We start from the raw sequence: 12,587 nt of genomic DNA on the forward strand, positions 1-12,587 counted from the left end.
AGCGGTGACTTTGGAAAGCCGAAACAGTCCAAGCCTTTTGTTGTTTCCACCGCGTGACTCCAGATTGGAAACTTTTTCAATTCAAACCGACCATCCCTCTTGATTCCAATGCACAGGGAAGATTACATTATTTTGCAATGGAACGGCCCCAGTCTTTTTTTTTTTTTTTTTTTTTACACTCGCATTCAAAGGCTCTGGCAGGGCTGCCTCAATGAGTTCAGCCCATTCTGCAGCACACAGCGATGCCAGTCTCACCCAGCACTAAGCCCTCCGCTAATCTGCTGCCCAATTCCTTCTTTTATCCAACAATAACACCACAGGCTCTCCGGAGCCCTGGAACGGGTCCCTCGAGTGGCACAGTTCTCAATGTAAGACACAGATGTTAAGACACACTGGGCGATTGGCTGGACGTGTTTATTGCATCAGTCAATACAAAGACATCAACAGAAAAGAAGGCAGTCTGTCCTCTCCAACAATCACGCAGCCATCATCCTTAATGCTCAAATAGAAAAGAAAATTTCAAACCATATTGCAAAATGCAGAACATTTCAGATTAAGATTTATAATGAATTGGCACTATTATATTTACAATACGCTGTGAAATAATATTGTATATTGTGTGCATTAATGCAGAAAATTCACCCTCTGGATACACAGAAATATAATATTACCTTTATTTCTCGTCAATTTCAATGACATCATGTTAAATAAAAAAACCTATAGAAACTGAAGGAAGGAAAGGAAAACGAAAGAACAAAAATATATGCTGGAAAGGCTGCTACACTTAAAACTTCCCTTTTATATGATTTTCTTTGATTCTAAAGTTTTACAAATTGAATTGAGCCAGACAGAAAGGAAATCAAAAAGCAGTCACATTTGGCCTTCTACAATTTTTTATTGAAAACTCTGCCATGGGCAAATTCTCTACCTGAAATGAAACAGCCAAATTATTTCACAATTACACCTGTTAATTACTTAAAAAAAGGGACTATTCTGGAAAATTCATAAGCATCTATTTGTTAATGGGAAAATGAAGCTTTTCATCATTGTCTGAGCTTGTAAAAATAGATTTTCCAACAGAAAAAACAAATGCCTGGTTTAACTTTAATCTGGACATCAAATACCTCCAGGTGTCAAACAACATGAAGCTAGAGGCAACACATTTCACATCAAACTGGTAACTGATTGTCCAGAATGATGTGTTTAGACCATAGGAGCCATCTGGGGCTTGGAGGCTTCCACCTCGTGCTTTTCACCACCTTGGGATCCCTCATCGCTGAAAAGATAATATGGAGGTGTCTGCCGAGCTTCGATGATGAGGACGCCCTCAGGAGACAAAGAGGCGAAGACTGTCAGGGGGTCCACGTCTGTGGGGATCCTGATGAGACAGAAGAGAAGAGAAAGTATAATTCGATTGTTTTAATGTAATTCATTAGAAGAAGTTTACTCGGTCAGGATCATTTTTACGCTGTTGTGTGTGTTCAGTGTGTTTTTAAGTGTGCGTCGGAGAAAACTGAGAAGAGCAATGATGAGAAACAGCCTAGAGAAAGAATTCACTTCCTACTTGGAGGTCATGCAAAACTCTAATGTGAGATTTCCTTGTGGAAGAACGAGTAGTGTTGAATGCTGGAGGTTTTTATTGATAGTTAATCAAAACTCCTAAACAACCCTCAGTCGAATTATTTTGGCACTTTATATCTAGGTGAGACAAAAAATGACTTGAAATGAGTCACCCTGTGCACCTTGGGTAGCTTTTATTCTAACTCACAAAAGAAACAGGAGAAATCTCCCTTCAAAAATAAGATATTCTTCAAAAAATCCCCCATCTCTGTCACAGAGAGGAAAACAAACACACACACACTCGATCCAGGTGTAGCGTTCCCACAAAACAAAGCTTCGATATCAGTTAATGAGACTGCCTTACTCGAGTCTGTCTGCAGAATTTTAACACCTGTAAATTTCTGACTGTATACTTTCCTAATCTGCAGCTCACATCCAGGTAGCAGCTGATTTTGTGTCAAGCGTTTTTTTTTTTCTCCTGGCTGTTTGCTTTATTTTTTGACACCTCTCATACGGAAAATGTTAGATTTTCCAAAGTAGAGTGGGATAATTGGTTTCCAAAACCTGCAGGAGGATAGAAAGTGTTGAGGGGAAAATAAGCCCGAGTTACTATGTGCAAGGATGTCATTGTTTAAAACTTCATATTCATGTAGAATGATAGTATTCTCATCAGCTTAAAACAACATTCACGCTTGGTAAGTAAGTTATTTAAATCCTATTGTAAAGAAAAAAGAAAATAGGCAGCTCATTTTTGACTGAAGGTACTCTGGGGGTTGGGGGTGATCTCTGTTCTATGTCAGTGTGGCCAAATATGGTTATTGGAGGGTTTCTGTGCGGGCAGCCAAGAGTTTCAGGGAGTTAATATAAACACGAGACTGGTATGTTCAGAGGATGAGACTTGTGGCCCTCCCCTCCGTTTAATTAGAGAGGACCCTCCACTGACTTACCACTCCACTGTGAAATACAAGTCAGAATACACTCAGGAACCTCACAGACGCACACAGGCTGAGAGGTCAAGTCACATCTATTAATATACGCAGCTCAGTGTGTCACTGAGCTTTAAAGTTACCTTTTAATAACAACTCTCAAGCTTGAGCTCACTAACCCATAAGTAGCAACACCAGAAAACCAAAAACGAGACCAGGCACAAAAACACAAAAATCCAGGGTTGCCAATAGAAAAATGGAACAGATGAATATAAGCAGACAATAACATGAATATCATAATACAGTATCCTGTGGTGGAATTATACTAAATCCAATTTCGATTTAGAAGACAAACAATTGGTATAAAGAGATAAAAGTGCAAGGGGAAAGGGAACGTGGAGTCAGCGGGGACAGCAAACAGAGACTCAGAGGTTTAAAGACAAACAGAACTTATGTTGCATGCTGTGTGTGTGCAGGATGATATCAACACTCATGTCAAACATTTTCATTCAGCATATTCTTAAAAAAAAGGGATCTTGGGCCTGTCAACTCCCTCTAATTCAGGTAATAATTAAAAAAAGGATATCAGAAAGGTTTGTGTAAGCCAGTATTAAGTGTGCAACCTTGACTAATTTTAATAATTTTAAATGTATCTTTGCCCCTTCTGACAAAGTCAAATAACTCAGTTGGTCCATTACGTGGGACTCCAGCAGAAACCTTATCTTTCCAGCTCGGGGAGTTTATTTAACTTTGGCAAGAGTACAGTTTATCTCAAGCATTGATTCTGTAAAGCTGCCAAAAAAACCAGGCAATATGCTTCCCCCCCCTGCAGAGATTCGGAGACACGGAGAGACGAGTGAGACCTGGCACAGTGAGCGTGGGCGTTCATGAGGTGTGTGTGTAGCACATATAACCCTTTCCTCCATCCCACACACTACACATTTCAGCTAAGTAAGCCTAGCAGTATTATTTGTCTTTTGAGATTAGAAGCAAACAGGAAAAAAAGAGATTACTGAATAACAAAACATTCACACTTTCACAGACAAACAGAGCAAGGTTGTTGTTTTGCAGCTGAGCTACATGACCCGAGGTTCAAACGTTATCTTTGTCCCCAGGGCTGATTTAACAACATTTTTAGTTAATAACTTACAAATTTCTCAGTTTGGAGAGAGGAAGAAGTCACCCTTGAGTTCTCAGTAAGCTTAAGCTAAGCTGTCTAGTCACTTATTTATCGAGAACATGTGCTATGCCCTATACTGTATTAACGTCTTGCATTTATTCACCGCAGCTGTCTCATGTAACATTTACTAGTTTTCTTTTGTTTCCAGTGTTTTGTGTCACAATTGAGGACCAAGAAGCAAAACTCCTGTAATCTTTGTATCTTTTCTTATTGTTACATCTGAATGCCGTTCTGTGCTCCTTGCTTGTCGTTTTTGTTTCACAAGCCCAAGCAACAAGCAACTGTTCCTCAGTGTCACCTGATAAGCATTAAAAAAGCAAACCCTCCGACTATCTCAATTTCCCTCAGCCAGCAGACTCCGTGGGGGTTTCTGTTCCTTCTAAATCCTTGTCTTAATCATTGTAAAACTTTGGCTTAATTCATTTGTGTACATGTCGCTACATCCTGAGGGTTGAAACAATATGCATACTCTTCTTTTTCTCGTGCCATTGGACTCTATAGCCCCTTGAATCAAAACTTGTGTAATGTGATTGAGACCAATCCTCTGTTTTTTGTCTGCATCTAAAAAACTCCAACGCTATCAAAGTTAAAAGTGCATTTTTACAATTTCAAAAGAAGATGGAATTTTTTTTTAAGCAAAAGACTTGACTTTCTGCCATTATAATTTAATGGAAAATTCTTTTTTACAGGTCCAATTCTTTTCTCAATCTTTGTGAAAACGGGCACATGTGGTCTTCAGAATAAGTCTCAGATGGAGTTAGATTTTTGGGGGGTATAGAAATTTGGGACAATAGAAATCAATGCCAAGTTTCTGCCAAACAGAAAGTGAGCCCATTGACATCTGGAATGTCTAGCCTTCCATGTATCCCATCCATGTAGTCCAAACTGCATAAATTCATGGCAAAGTTTTAAGGTAGCCCCAAAATCTTATTATTATTATTATTATTATTATTATTATTATTATTATTATTATTTTGGGAAGAGCTAAACTGCTTCTTGGTGCAACTTCTTTGAAGTTATTATTATTATTATTACAAAAGACTTTAGGTGTGAGATACCTTTTTTCCCTTAACAAAGCAAGATTTAAAAAAAACAAAACAAAAACAAACATTTTTTGCTTGGAATTTTTCAAATTGGAGTGCAAACAGAAGCAGCAGGCAGATAAATATCTGCATTTTGCACCTTTATCTTACATTATACAGAAAGAAAGGTTTAGTTACTACCTACTTTGCAGACAAAGATGTTAAATATAAAGAATAGTTACAATTGGCTTACCCGCTGTAAATTGCAGCATACAGGCTGCTGCAAATCATAATAATCCACACAAAACTTTAGTGCCACTAAACACAGCATATGTACGAGAAGAGCCAAAATAAGAAGGTTGTAGCACTTCAAGTGACATCATCAACCAATCAAATCTCGAGACAGAAGAATGTGTCTACCATGCGAACTCCCTCTCTTCCTCCTTTTCATTCTCATATAGCCCGTGTATTTGTGTATCGAGGACAGTTATTTATATTTGACCCATTGACACCACCAGTCACTCCTGTTCTCTGTATAGTCAGCCTGTCCCGTATATTCAGCTGAGGAGCCCAGGTGTGATCTGAAGGCATTCCAATTAAAAACATTGTGATATGAACAGTGAGGGGCTCGAGCACCTGCTTATTAATTAGCCGGTATGAAATTAGTAGAACTGGACTGACGTGCCAGTGAGATGGTGATTCGCACTGACGATTATCGCTTCCGTTTGAAGTCTTTCCGCTGCCCAATTAAATGGGCAAAGGCTTAGAGGCAGGCAGCATGTGGAAACTATTGTGTTGCTCATTTGGGTTGGATTAGTTACCATATGAATACTCTCTGTAAGAGGCTCCTGCTTTGCACTGATGCTGCTTTGTCTATGTAAAACCTACTTTAGGATTCTAGTCACGTTTGGTTGTTTTGACTCGAGAGTTCAACATAACATTTAAAACGAGGAATGCAGAATTCACCTTGACAGGTAAAACATTCACTTATACATGCAGGATGTTTTCATGTTGTTCAACAAGCGAATACTTCTGCATGTATCTACATACTCCTCCACTTATGAACTTCGTATAACATTGGTCAAGCATTTCTTCGGCTTATCTCCCTCCAATTACTACTTATTGATTAAAGGCATTTTTCTCCATGTTTCTCAAACTACATGAAGATCTCTGCTGTAATGGACTATTTAATATGAAAACCATGCAAGCAAGCTAACTGTCATGTTCTCAACCATTTGTCCAATTTAGCTGTTATAGACAGAGGCAGGGTACACTTAAGACATGTCGCCCATAACTTTATATACATACAGTGGTTCATTTAAAAATCTGTAATTAGAGAAAATGTAGAAATAAAAGTGCAGAAGAGGGACAAAAGTACCAAAGAAGACAGAAAGTTGGGATAAAACTTTAGTACAAGCTAATATTTAATACTAAATTACCTTCTATCTTTTTTTTTTCTATGAGCCAACTATGCGTTATCTTTCTGGCTTTAGTTTTGTGGTGTTTATAGAACAATGTTTCAATCCCAGTTCAACCTGGCACAGTCAAGTAATACTGAGGTGCTTTCTACAGATTTCTGAAGGAAAGGAGGCTTTAGGGAGCTTCAGGGTCAGAAATCTGATGAATAAGTAGCTTGTGGCTCTAAAGAGCACCAGTTCTGCTTTTCTTTATTTTTATGTTCTTCACACTGTTACAACCTGTTCTTATTAAATATATCCAAAGATGAGATCACAAGTAATCCCTAAGAAGAAAAAGCTCCAGCTCCTGCTGTAAAGTCCTGGCTCTATTTTATGCAACACAATCTGTAATAAATATTTATCTGAGGAATGCAGCTCTGACTGTGAGCACAGAAGCCCCACTCACCTCCTGTTCAATCCTGCGGTAAATGAGGTGCAGCCAATCAGAAGAAAAATGGCTTAAAGGCAGGTTACTTTAAAGGGAAATGAACTGGGGGAGCGGCACTTACCCCCACTAAATGGTAAATATAAAATGTGGAGTTTCTGTTTAATTATTTCCTGTTTTATTTTGGAATCATTGATACTTGTCTCTTGCTGTCACTTTTGCTTTCTCTACGTAGTATCCCTCCTTGTGTTAGTGTCACCTGTGCTATATTTGTTATTTCCTTTTCTGCATTTCGTTGCCCTGTACCTGTGCATGTGCAATGACAATAAAGTTGAATTCTATTCTATTCTATTTATATTTTGAAATTTCTGGTTGCCAGTTAGTTCCACTGCCATGCTGTCTTCTTCACACCCTTTTTGTGCCACGCATGTGTTCAGCCAGTAAATAGTCTCATCCGTGTGCATAAATGCAGATGAAGTTGTCAGATTGTTCCAGATAATAGGTGTTAATTTTTAGTGTCTTAGTCTTCCTGAGATTTTTCTTGTTTCTTTGTGCCCAGCCTTCTGTTTTTGGACTTTGACTTTTGACTGATCTACAATACTGTTTGTCTTGCTGCCTGCTCCATTTTGCATGATGCCTGTTTTTGGATTGAAGATTTGATTTTGTACTTTGGATTATATCCTGGGCTTGGTTCTCCCTCGTGTGGAATGGGAAGTGAGCGTAACGTTTCGTTTAAAACTATTCGATTTTTGTGCTTCCTTCTTGTGTTTGAGCTGTCAGTGGTTCATTCAAGGAGTGACTGTAATATGTAAATAAGTGAAAGCCAGAAAAAAATATTTTGCGTACAAGAGTTTTGTCCTATTATTTTGTCCTCTGGTTACTGACCACCCTATCTTTGCAATTGATTTGTTTCATTTAAGTTTCATTTCAAGCTTATTTACACAATGCCAATCCACAACAACAGCTATTTCTTACATTATAAAACAGAGAGCTTAATTTACACAGTAAATTGCAGAAAGGTACGAGTAAGTTTTTGCCATTCCAAAAACATCACTATGCTAATAATTCTATTTGTCCAAAGTCATTAGAGAAAATTGTCCCATAATCATAACAGCTGACAACAAACAGCTCTGCTGTTAACATTGCACTGGGCTGCATTAGTAAGTATAATGTCGAAAATGCAATGCATTTCACGTTCACATATTCTATGGTCATTATTTGTTGTGAAATAATTTAAAATGCTTTTTATTTTCATTTAGATGATTCCAGTTTATAGCTCCTGAAAATCAGAAATCCATATCTCAAATTATTAGAATTTTTTCTAAGATAAAAATCTGGGGTTCAGGTCAGGAGAGTTCTCTGTATCATAACAATATTTACATTTTATGACATGCACTAGTATGTGGCCATATATAATGAAAACTGGAGCCTTTTTCATCCATTATGAGCACCAGCACAGGAAAACAAAATGATACTGCTGCAACTCAAGAATTATACTTACTGTATCTTCTTTGTGAAATTCTTTGTCACTATTCCACCTTCTTCCTGTTTCTCTTCGTGCTTTCCTGTTTGGAAAAAGGAGTGAACACAACTTCAGAAATGATGTAGTTTGACGTTGCACAATGATTAGGCAAGGTCACGCATTATAAATGTCTCTGTCACCAGTTCAAATGGACACAGCTCGTAAAGAGTCCACCCATCACCTATGCGTATGGTGTAAATTAAAAAAATAGGTGTTGATATAACTGAGCTCAAAGCTTGGCACACATCGTGCAGTTTTCCATTGCTCATTCCTTCCAGAATGTTTGCTTTGTGATTGCAATGAACTTGTTTACATGATTTCTCTTTCTTCCTCTTTAGCGGTTTCCTAAAATGATTCCCCAGCAGAGAGACTAATGTTAGAGAGAACATATAACCCTAAAAAGCACCTCTTCCATCTTCTCCTTCACTGTTTATGGCCACTCTGTTTGTCAGCCTTAGCAAGCAGCTGCTCCTGGACTGCTAAATGTCAATGCCGCTGCCAGCAGCATGGCCTGCCCCACCCCTCGACCCCTTTGTATACTCGACAGGCTCGACTATGTGCTATCCTATACCCCTGCGGTGACGTTTCTAGCTGCTCAAAGTGCTGGACTCCAGAGATCGAGGCTAGAACATGTGATGCTCTGGAGAGTAGTGAGCTACGATCAGCAGTGAGGTCATGGGATTATTATGAAAACTTCATCCTGACTTAAGAAGTACAATCGGTCCCCTGATTAAAGATTTAGTCAGGGGAGTAGTCCAACAAGGCCCTCATTTATGTGTTTCTTACGACAGAGATTATAGATTCCAGATGTGTAATACATCATGTTCTTGGAGGAGAGTGGTGTTTTTATGTAACGGATACGATTTTCTGTCAATACAAACATCAAGAGTTTGGGTGTACTTTTCTTATTTGCAGATAGAGGATACAGCTTTTTGTGCTACCTATGATGAAATTTCATGAAACATCTAATAGGATAAGATAATGACGTTATACTTTTCGAGCCATTACTCAGTGCCATAACTTAGTAACATGAGGAGAAATTAGGTAAACTTGGCAGACACACAAAATGCAGTAATTCAGACTTTTCTATGAGCTGGTTGCAGGAATCGACTGTGCTGAGGTCATTTTATTGTGTCAAGGTCAATGCATATTGTGTGTAGTTTAAGGTTGGCCAATCGAATCAAATGCAGATCAGACCACAGGTCACAGTACTAATTTAGAGCTCTATTTAACAATGTTTCTCACATTATTCATTTTAGTCTCGGTTCTTCAGTATGTTTTGTGTATTTCCTGTTTACTTTATTAAGTGTTATTGAGTATATACTCATTATATACTCATCCATTAGAGCAGATTTGATCAAAAAGACTTTTTCCGTGCCTTTCAAATCATGAAATATAAGCAAATGTCCTTTGCATGGGTGATTTAATTTACTGCTGTATAATCTGTAAAAGTTAGAGCTATGATTTCATAGCTCTTTGCAACATTAATTTTATTATACAGTAACTCACTCATTAAATTGTAATAAGTCTTTTAGTTTGCAATATAAGAAGCACGGCCACTTTGACTGATAGGTGGATCCTAACAGAGGGAACTGTAGTTAGGCGCTGTCTACAAGGCTTCAGCCAAGCCAATTCAAGCCTTTTGCAGCATTTTTTATATAAGTATCTGGAAAATGATAAGCCTTGCTATGTGGCTACAGATGCTCTAAAAAGTCAGTTTTCCCATTTTAGTGTGTGACATTTTTTGTGTGTTACTACTTGCACTAATACAGCAAAGCATCTTGCTAACAAAAACAGGCAAATTAGCACATAAAATAAGGCTAACATTATCTCAAATTGGGAAAAGCCTTTTAATAAGTTCTACATATTATGGATTAATTAATAATTATTAATATTAAGAATCTTTTACCAACTTAGTCGTCCAATCTATCATACAAGTACGGTCACTTACTTATACGGCCACCAACAATAATCGTAAAATGCTAAAAATCTGGATTTAATTATGGGACTTCACAAGCCAATGTTCATCTCCTTTCTCTTGAACTTCTCTTGAGCAACCAACAACAAGGAGATATAAATAGAAACTAATTTTAGGCATTTGAACAAAACACATGTGCTGACATTTTCTTGCTGGGGACACGCGATCTCTCCCTTATATGTTGCATTTCAGGTTTCAGTGAATCTGATGGACTGCAAAGTTGCTTGGAGATACTTTACAGACCACCAGTGTGGGTCTCTAAGACCAGATATTCTAATTTAACTCAAATATAAAAAGATCTGCGTTAAAATGCAGCTACACTGTACTTTTTCCAGACAATATTTGTGTTCTTTCAATCTTTGCCTCCTCTTTCAGTAAACTTTGAACATGCTTACACGTTAAAAAGACTAGTTCATTCATGTACTGAACACCTCTAACTTGCTTGTATTACATTCACAGTCACGCTTCTTGATCACGATGAGTCACCATGACAGACAGCCCCAACATGGCGCTGAGTGAATGACCCAACTGGCATACCAACAATGTGTTTAAAAAAAAAAAAAGCCTCGGAGCTGTGTGGCCGCTGTCCTCTGTGGCCTCCTCAGTCCTGGGTATCCCTGGAATTCAGCTGTCTCTTGAAACACTGAGTTAAGGAAGCAATTTGTAGAACTCACTCCAGTAATCAGTGACTGAGGAGGAACGTGACAACAGAGACATAACCTACCCGAGAACTGTGGGTAAAAGTGAGGCCCTATTTCCAGAACATTCTCTCTCTGGTGTTTAGTGACAGTGAGCAACTCTTCTTATTGTAAACAGAGACTGTTGTCATGGCCTTGCCTTAAATCTAAATTGAGCTCACGGGTGGCTGTGGGAGTGATTCTCCAAGAATCCAAAACAGGTGCCTGAGCTTGAGGATCTGCCTGCCTTGAAGTCCCAGTCCCCCAAATCTGTCCCACTCTTCCATATCGAGACTCGTTAATTCTGAGGCCATATTATACCACAGAGGCTTTTTCACTGTACTGTGTCAGTCATGGTGCTGAAGTGAAAGATCAGATATTTCATGACCAGATTACAAAAAAGAATTTCGGATATACGGTCTTTAAGTTTTCTTTAAACTGAATACTGATTTTCTCTTTGATTTGGTTGCATTATGACTTTACATGATGCTTTGTCTTTACAAATAAAAACACTTTGCATAGTCTCATGAAAACCTGGAATGTTAAACTAGTAAATGAACATGCATGCTTTTACTTCATTTTAAACATGCAAGAATGATTTGCTGTACTTCAACTGTAAGCATCTATACAACACAAGAAATGAAAGTTATAATGGAAAAAACAAAATATATTAATTTCTCTTAAAGAAGACAGTATTACTTCAGGCTGCTAGTGGCAGGTGTACCTATGAAGATATGTGCTTTCACAAGTACATGGCACTCTATTTGTGATATTTATATTTAATAATAGGCTTTAAACATAACGTTTTGACCTGCTAATTCAAGTCTAAAGGAATTTAGAAGCATGTTATTAAATGTGTCATATAAATAGAACTGACTACCACATTGATGAGACATCAAATTACCCAGAAGCTTTTTTTAAAAAAAAAAAGATTCAATTAAAGCTGTTATCCTCATTGAACTTCTTCTTCCAGGAAAAGCGTCTAATTTTAATATCTCCAATCATACTCCAACTCACCTGACACTTCTACAAATCCGTCTCTCGTTTTTACGTGCAACTCTTCTGGTTTGAAGCTGTGGACGTTCACGCAGACTTTCCAGGGTTCCCCACAAGTGGTGGTGGGTGAATTCCGGGAGGAGGGCTCGCCGTATCTGCTGGTATATAGCTGGGGGCCTCCCGTGGACTGACGCGGGGGGAAACCTGTGCGTAAACTGCTGCTAAAGGGCGAGGAGCTGAGACGCGTGCTTAGCCGGCCCGGACGAGCCCACCCCGGCCAGTCCATCGACAGATCATCGGGGAAAGGTGGCATCCCAAATTCATCTTCCATAAACCGAGACGCTAACTGATCCCTGAAAGGAGACTGGTCTCTGAATGGAGACTGATCAATGAATGGCGATTCTCCAAATGGATCTCTGGGAAACCTCTGTCGGTTTCCCGTCGTGTAAAAGTCTCCCTCTGCCATATCCACTTGAGTTCAAATCCAGTAATGAAGTTCTGGTATTGGTGCAAAATGAAAAAATAAAAAATAAAAAGTGACTCTCTCTCTCTATGAGGAAAACTTTATATTGTTTGGGTTAGGCACATCACCATTACTCAATAAGTCATCTGTTGATCCAACGACAAACTTCGAAGTGGTCTCCGAGTTTCTTGAACTGATCTCATTTCTTCTGGCGCTTGATTTTATACCTCGTAGCAGATGAGTCTGCACTGAACAAGTGTCCGGAAAGTGCTGGGAGGAACTGGAGAAAGCGCGCTGTAAAAAATATCCATTAAAGTAGTAATACCAAATCTTAAAATCACAAGACAAAAACACTGTAACAAAACACAATGATTTTCTATTCGCAATATTTATGCTTTTTAGAATTTGTTTTAGCATTCAC

General features: G+C 38.5%; 1 protein-coding gene across 1 annotated transcript; it reads right to left on the reverse strand.

Annotated features, from left to right (window-relative positions):
• Positions 1-400: 400 nt before the first annotated feature.
• Positions 401-12,516, reverse strand: hspb8 (heat shock protein family B (small) member 8). The gene is made up of 3 exons (XM_085179871.1): positions 11,725-12,516; positions 8,032-8,095; positions 401-1,378 (listed from the first exon to the last, which is right to left on the reverse strand). Exons 1-3 carry the CDS (start codon positions 12,167-12,169, stop codon positions 1,204-1,206), a joined length of 684 nt encoding a protein of 227 aa, XP_085035997.1. The 5' UTR covers positions 12,170-12,516; the 3' UTR covers positions 401-1,203.
• Between the last annotated feature and the right edge of the window lie 71 nt (positions 12,517-12,587).

This window comes from Neolamprologus multifasciatus, chromosome 12 (assembly GCF_963576455.1).
Source record: "Neolamprologus multifasciatus chromosome 12, fNeoMul1.2, whole genome shotgun sequence".
Taxonomy (NCBI): domain Eukaryota; kingdom Metazoa; phylum Chordata; class Actinopteri; order Cichliformes; family Cichlidae; genus Neolamprologus; species Neolamprologus multifasciatus.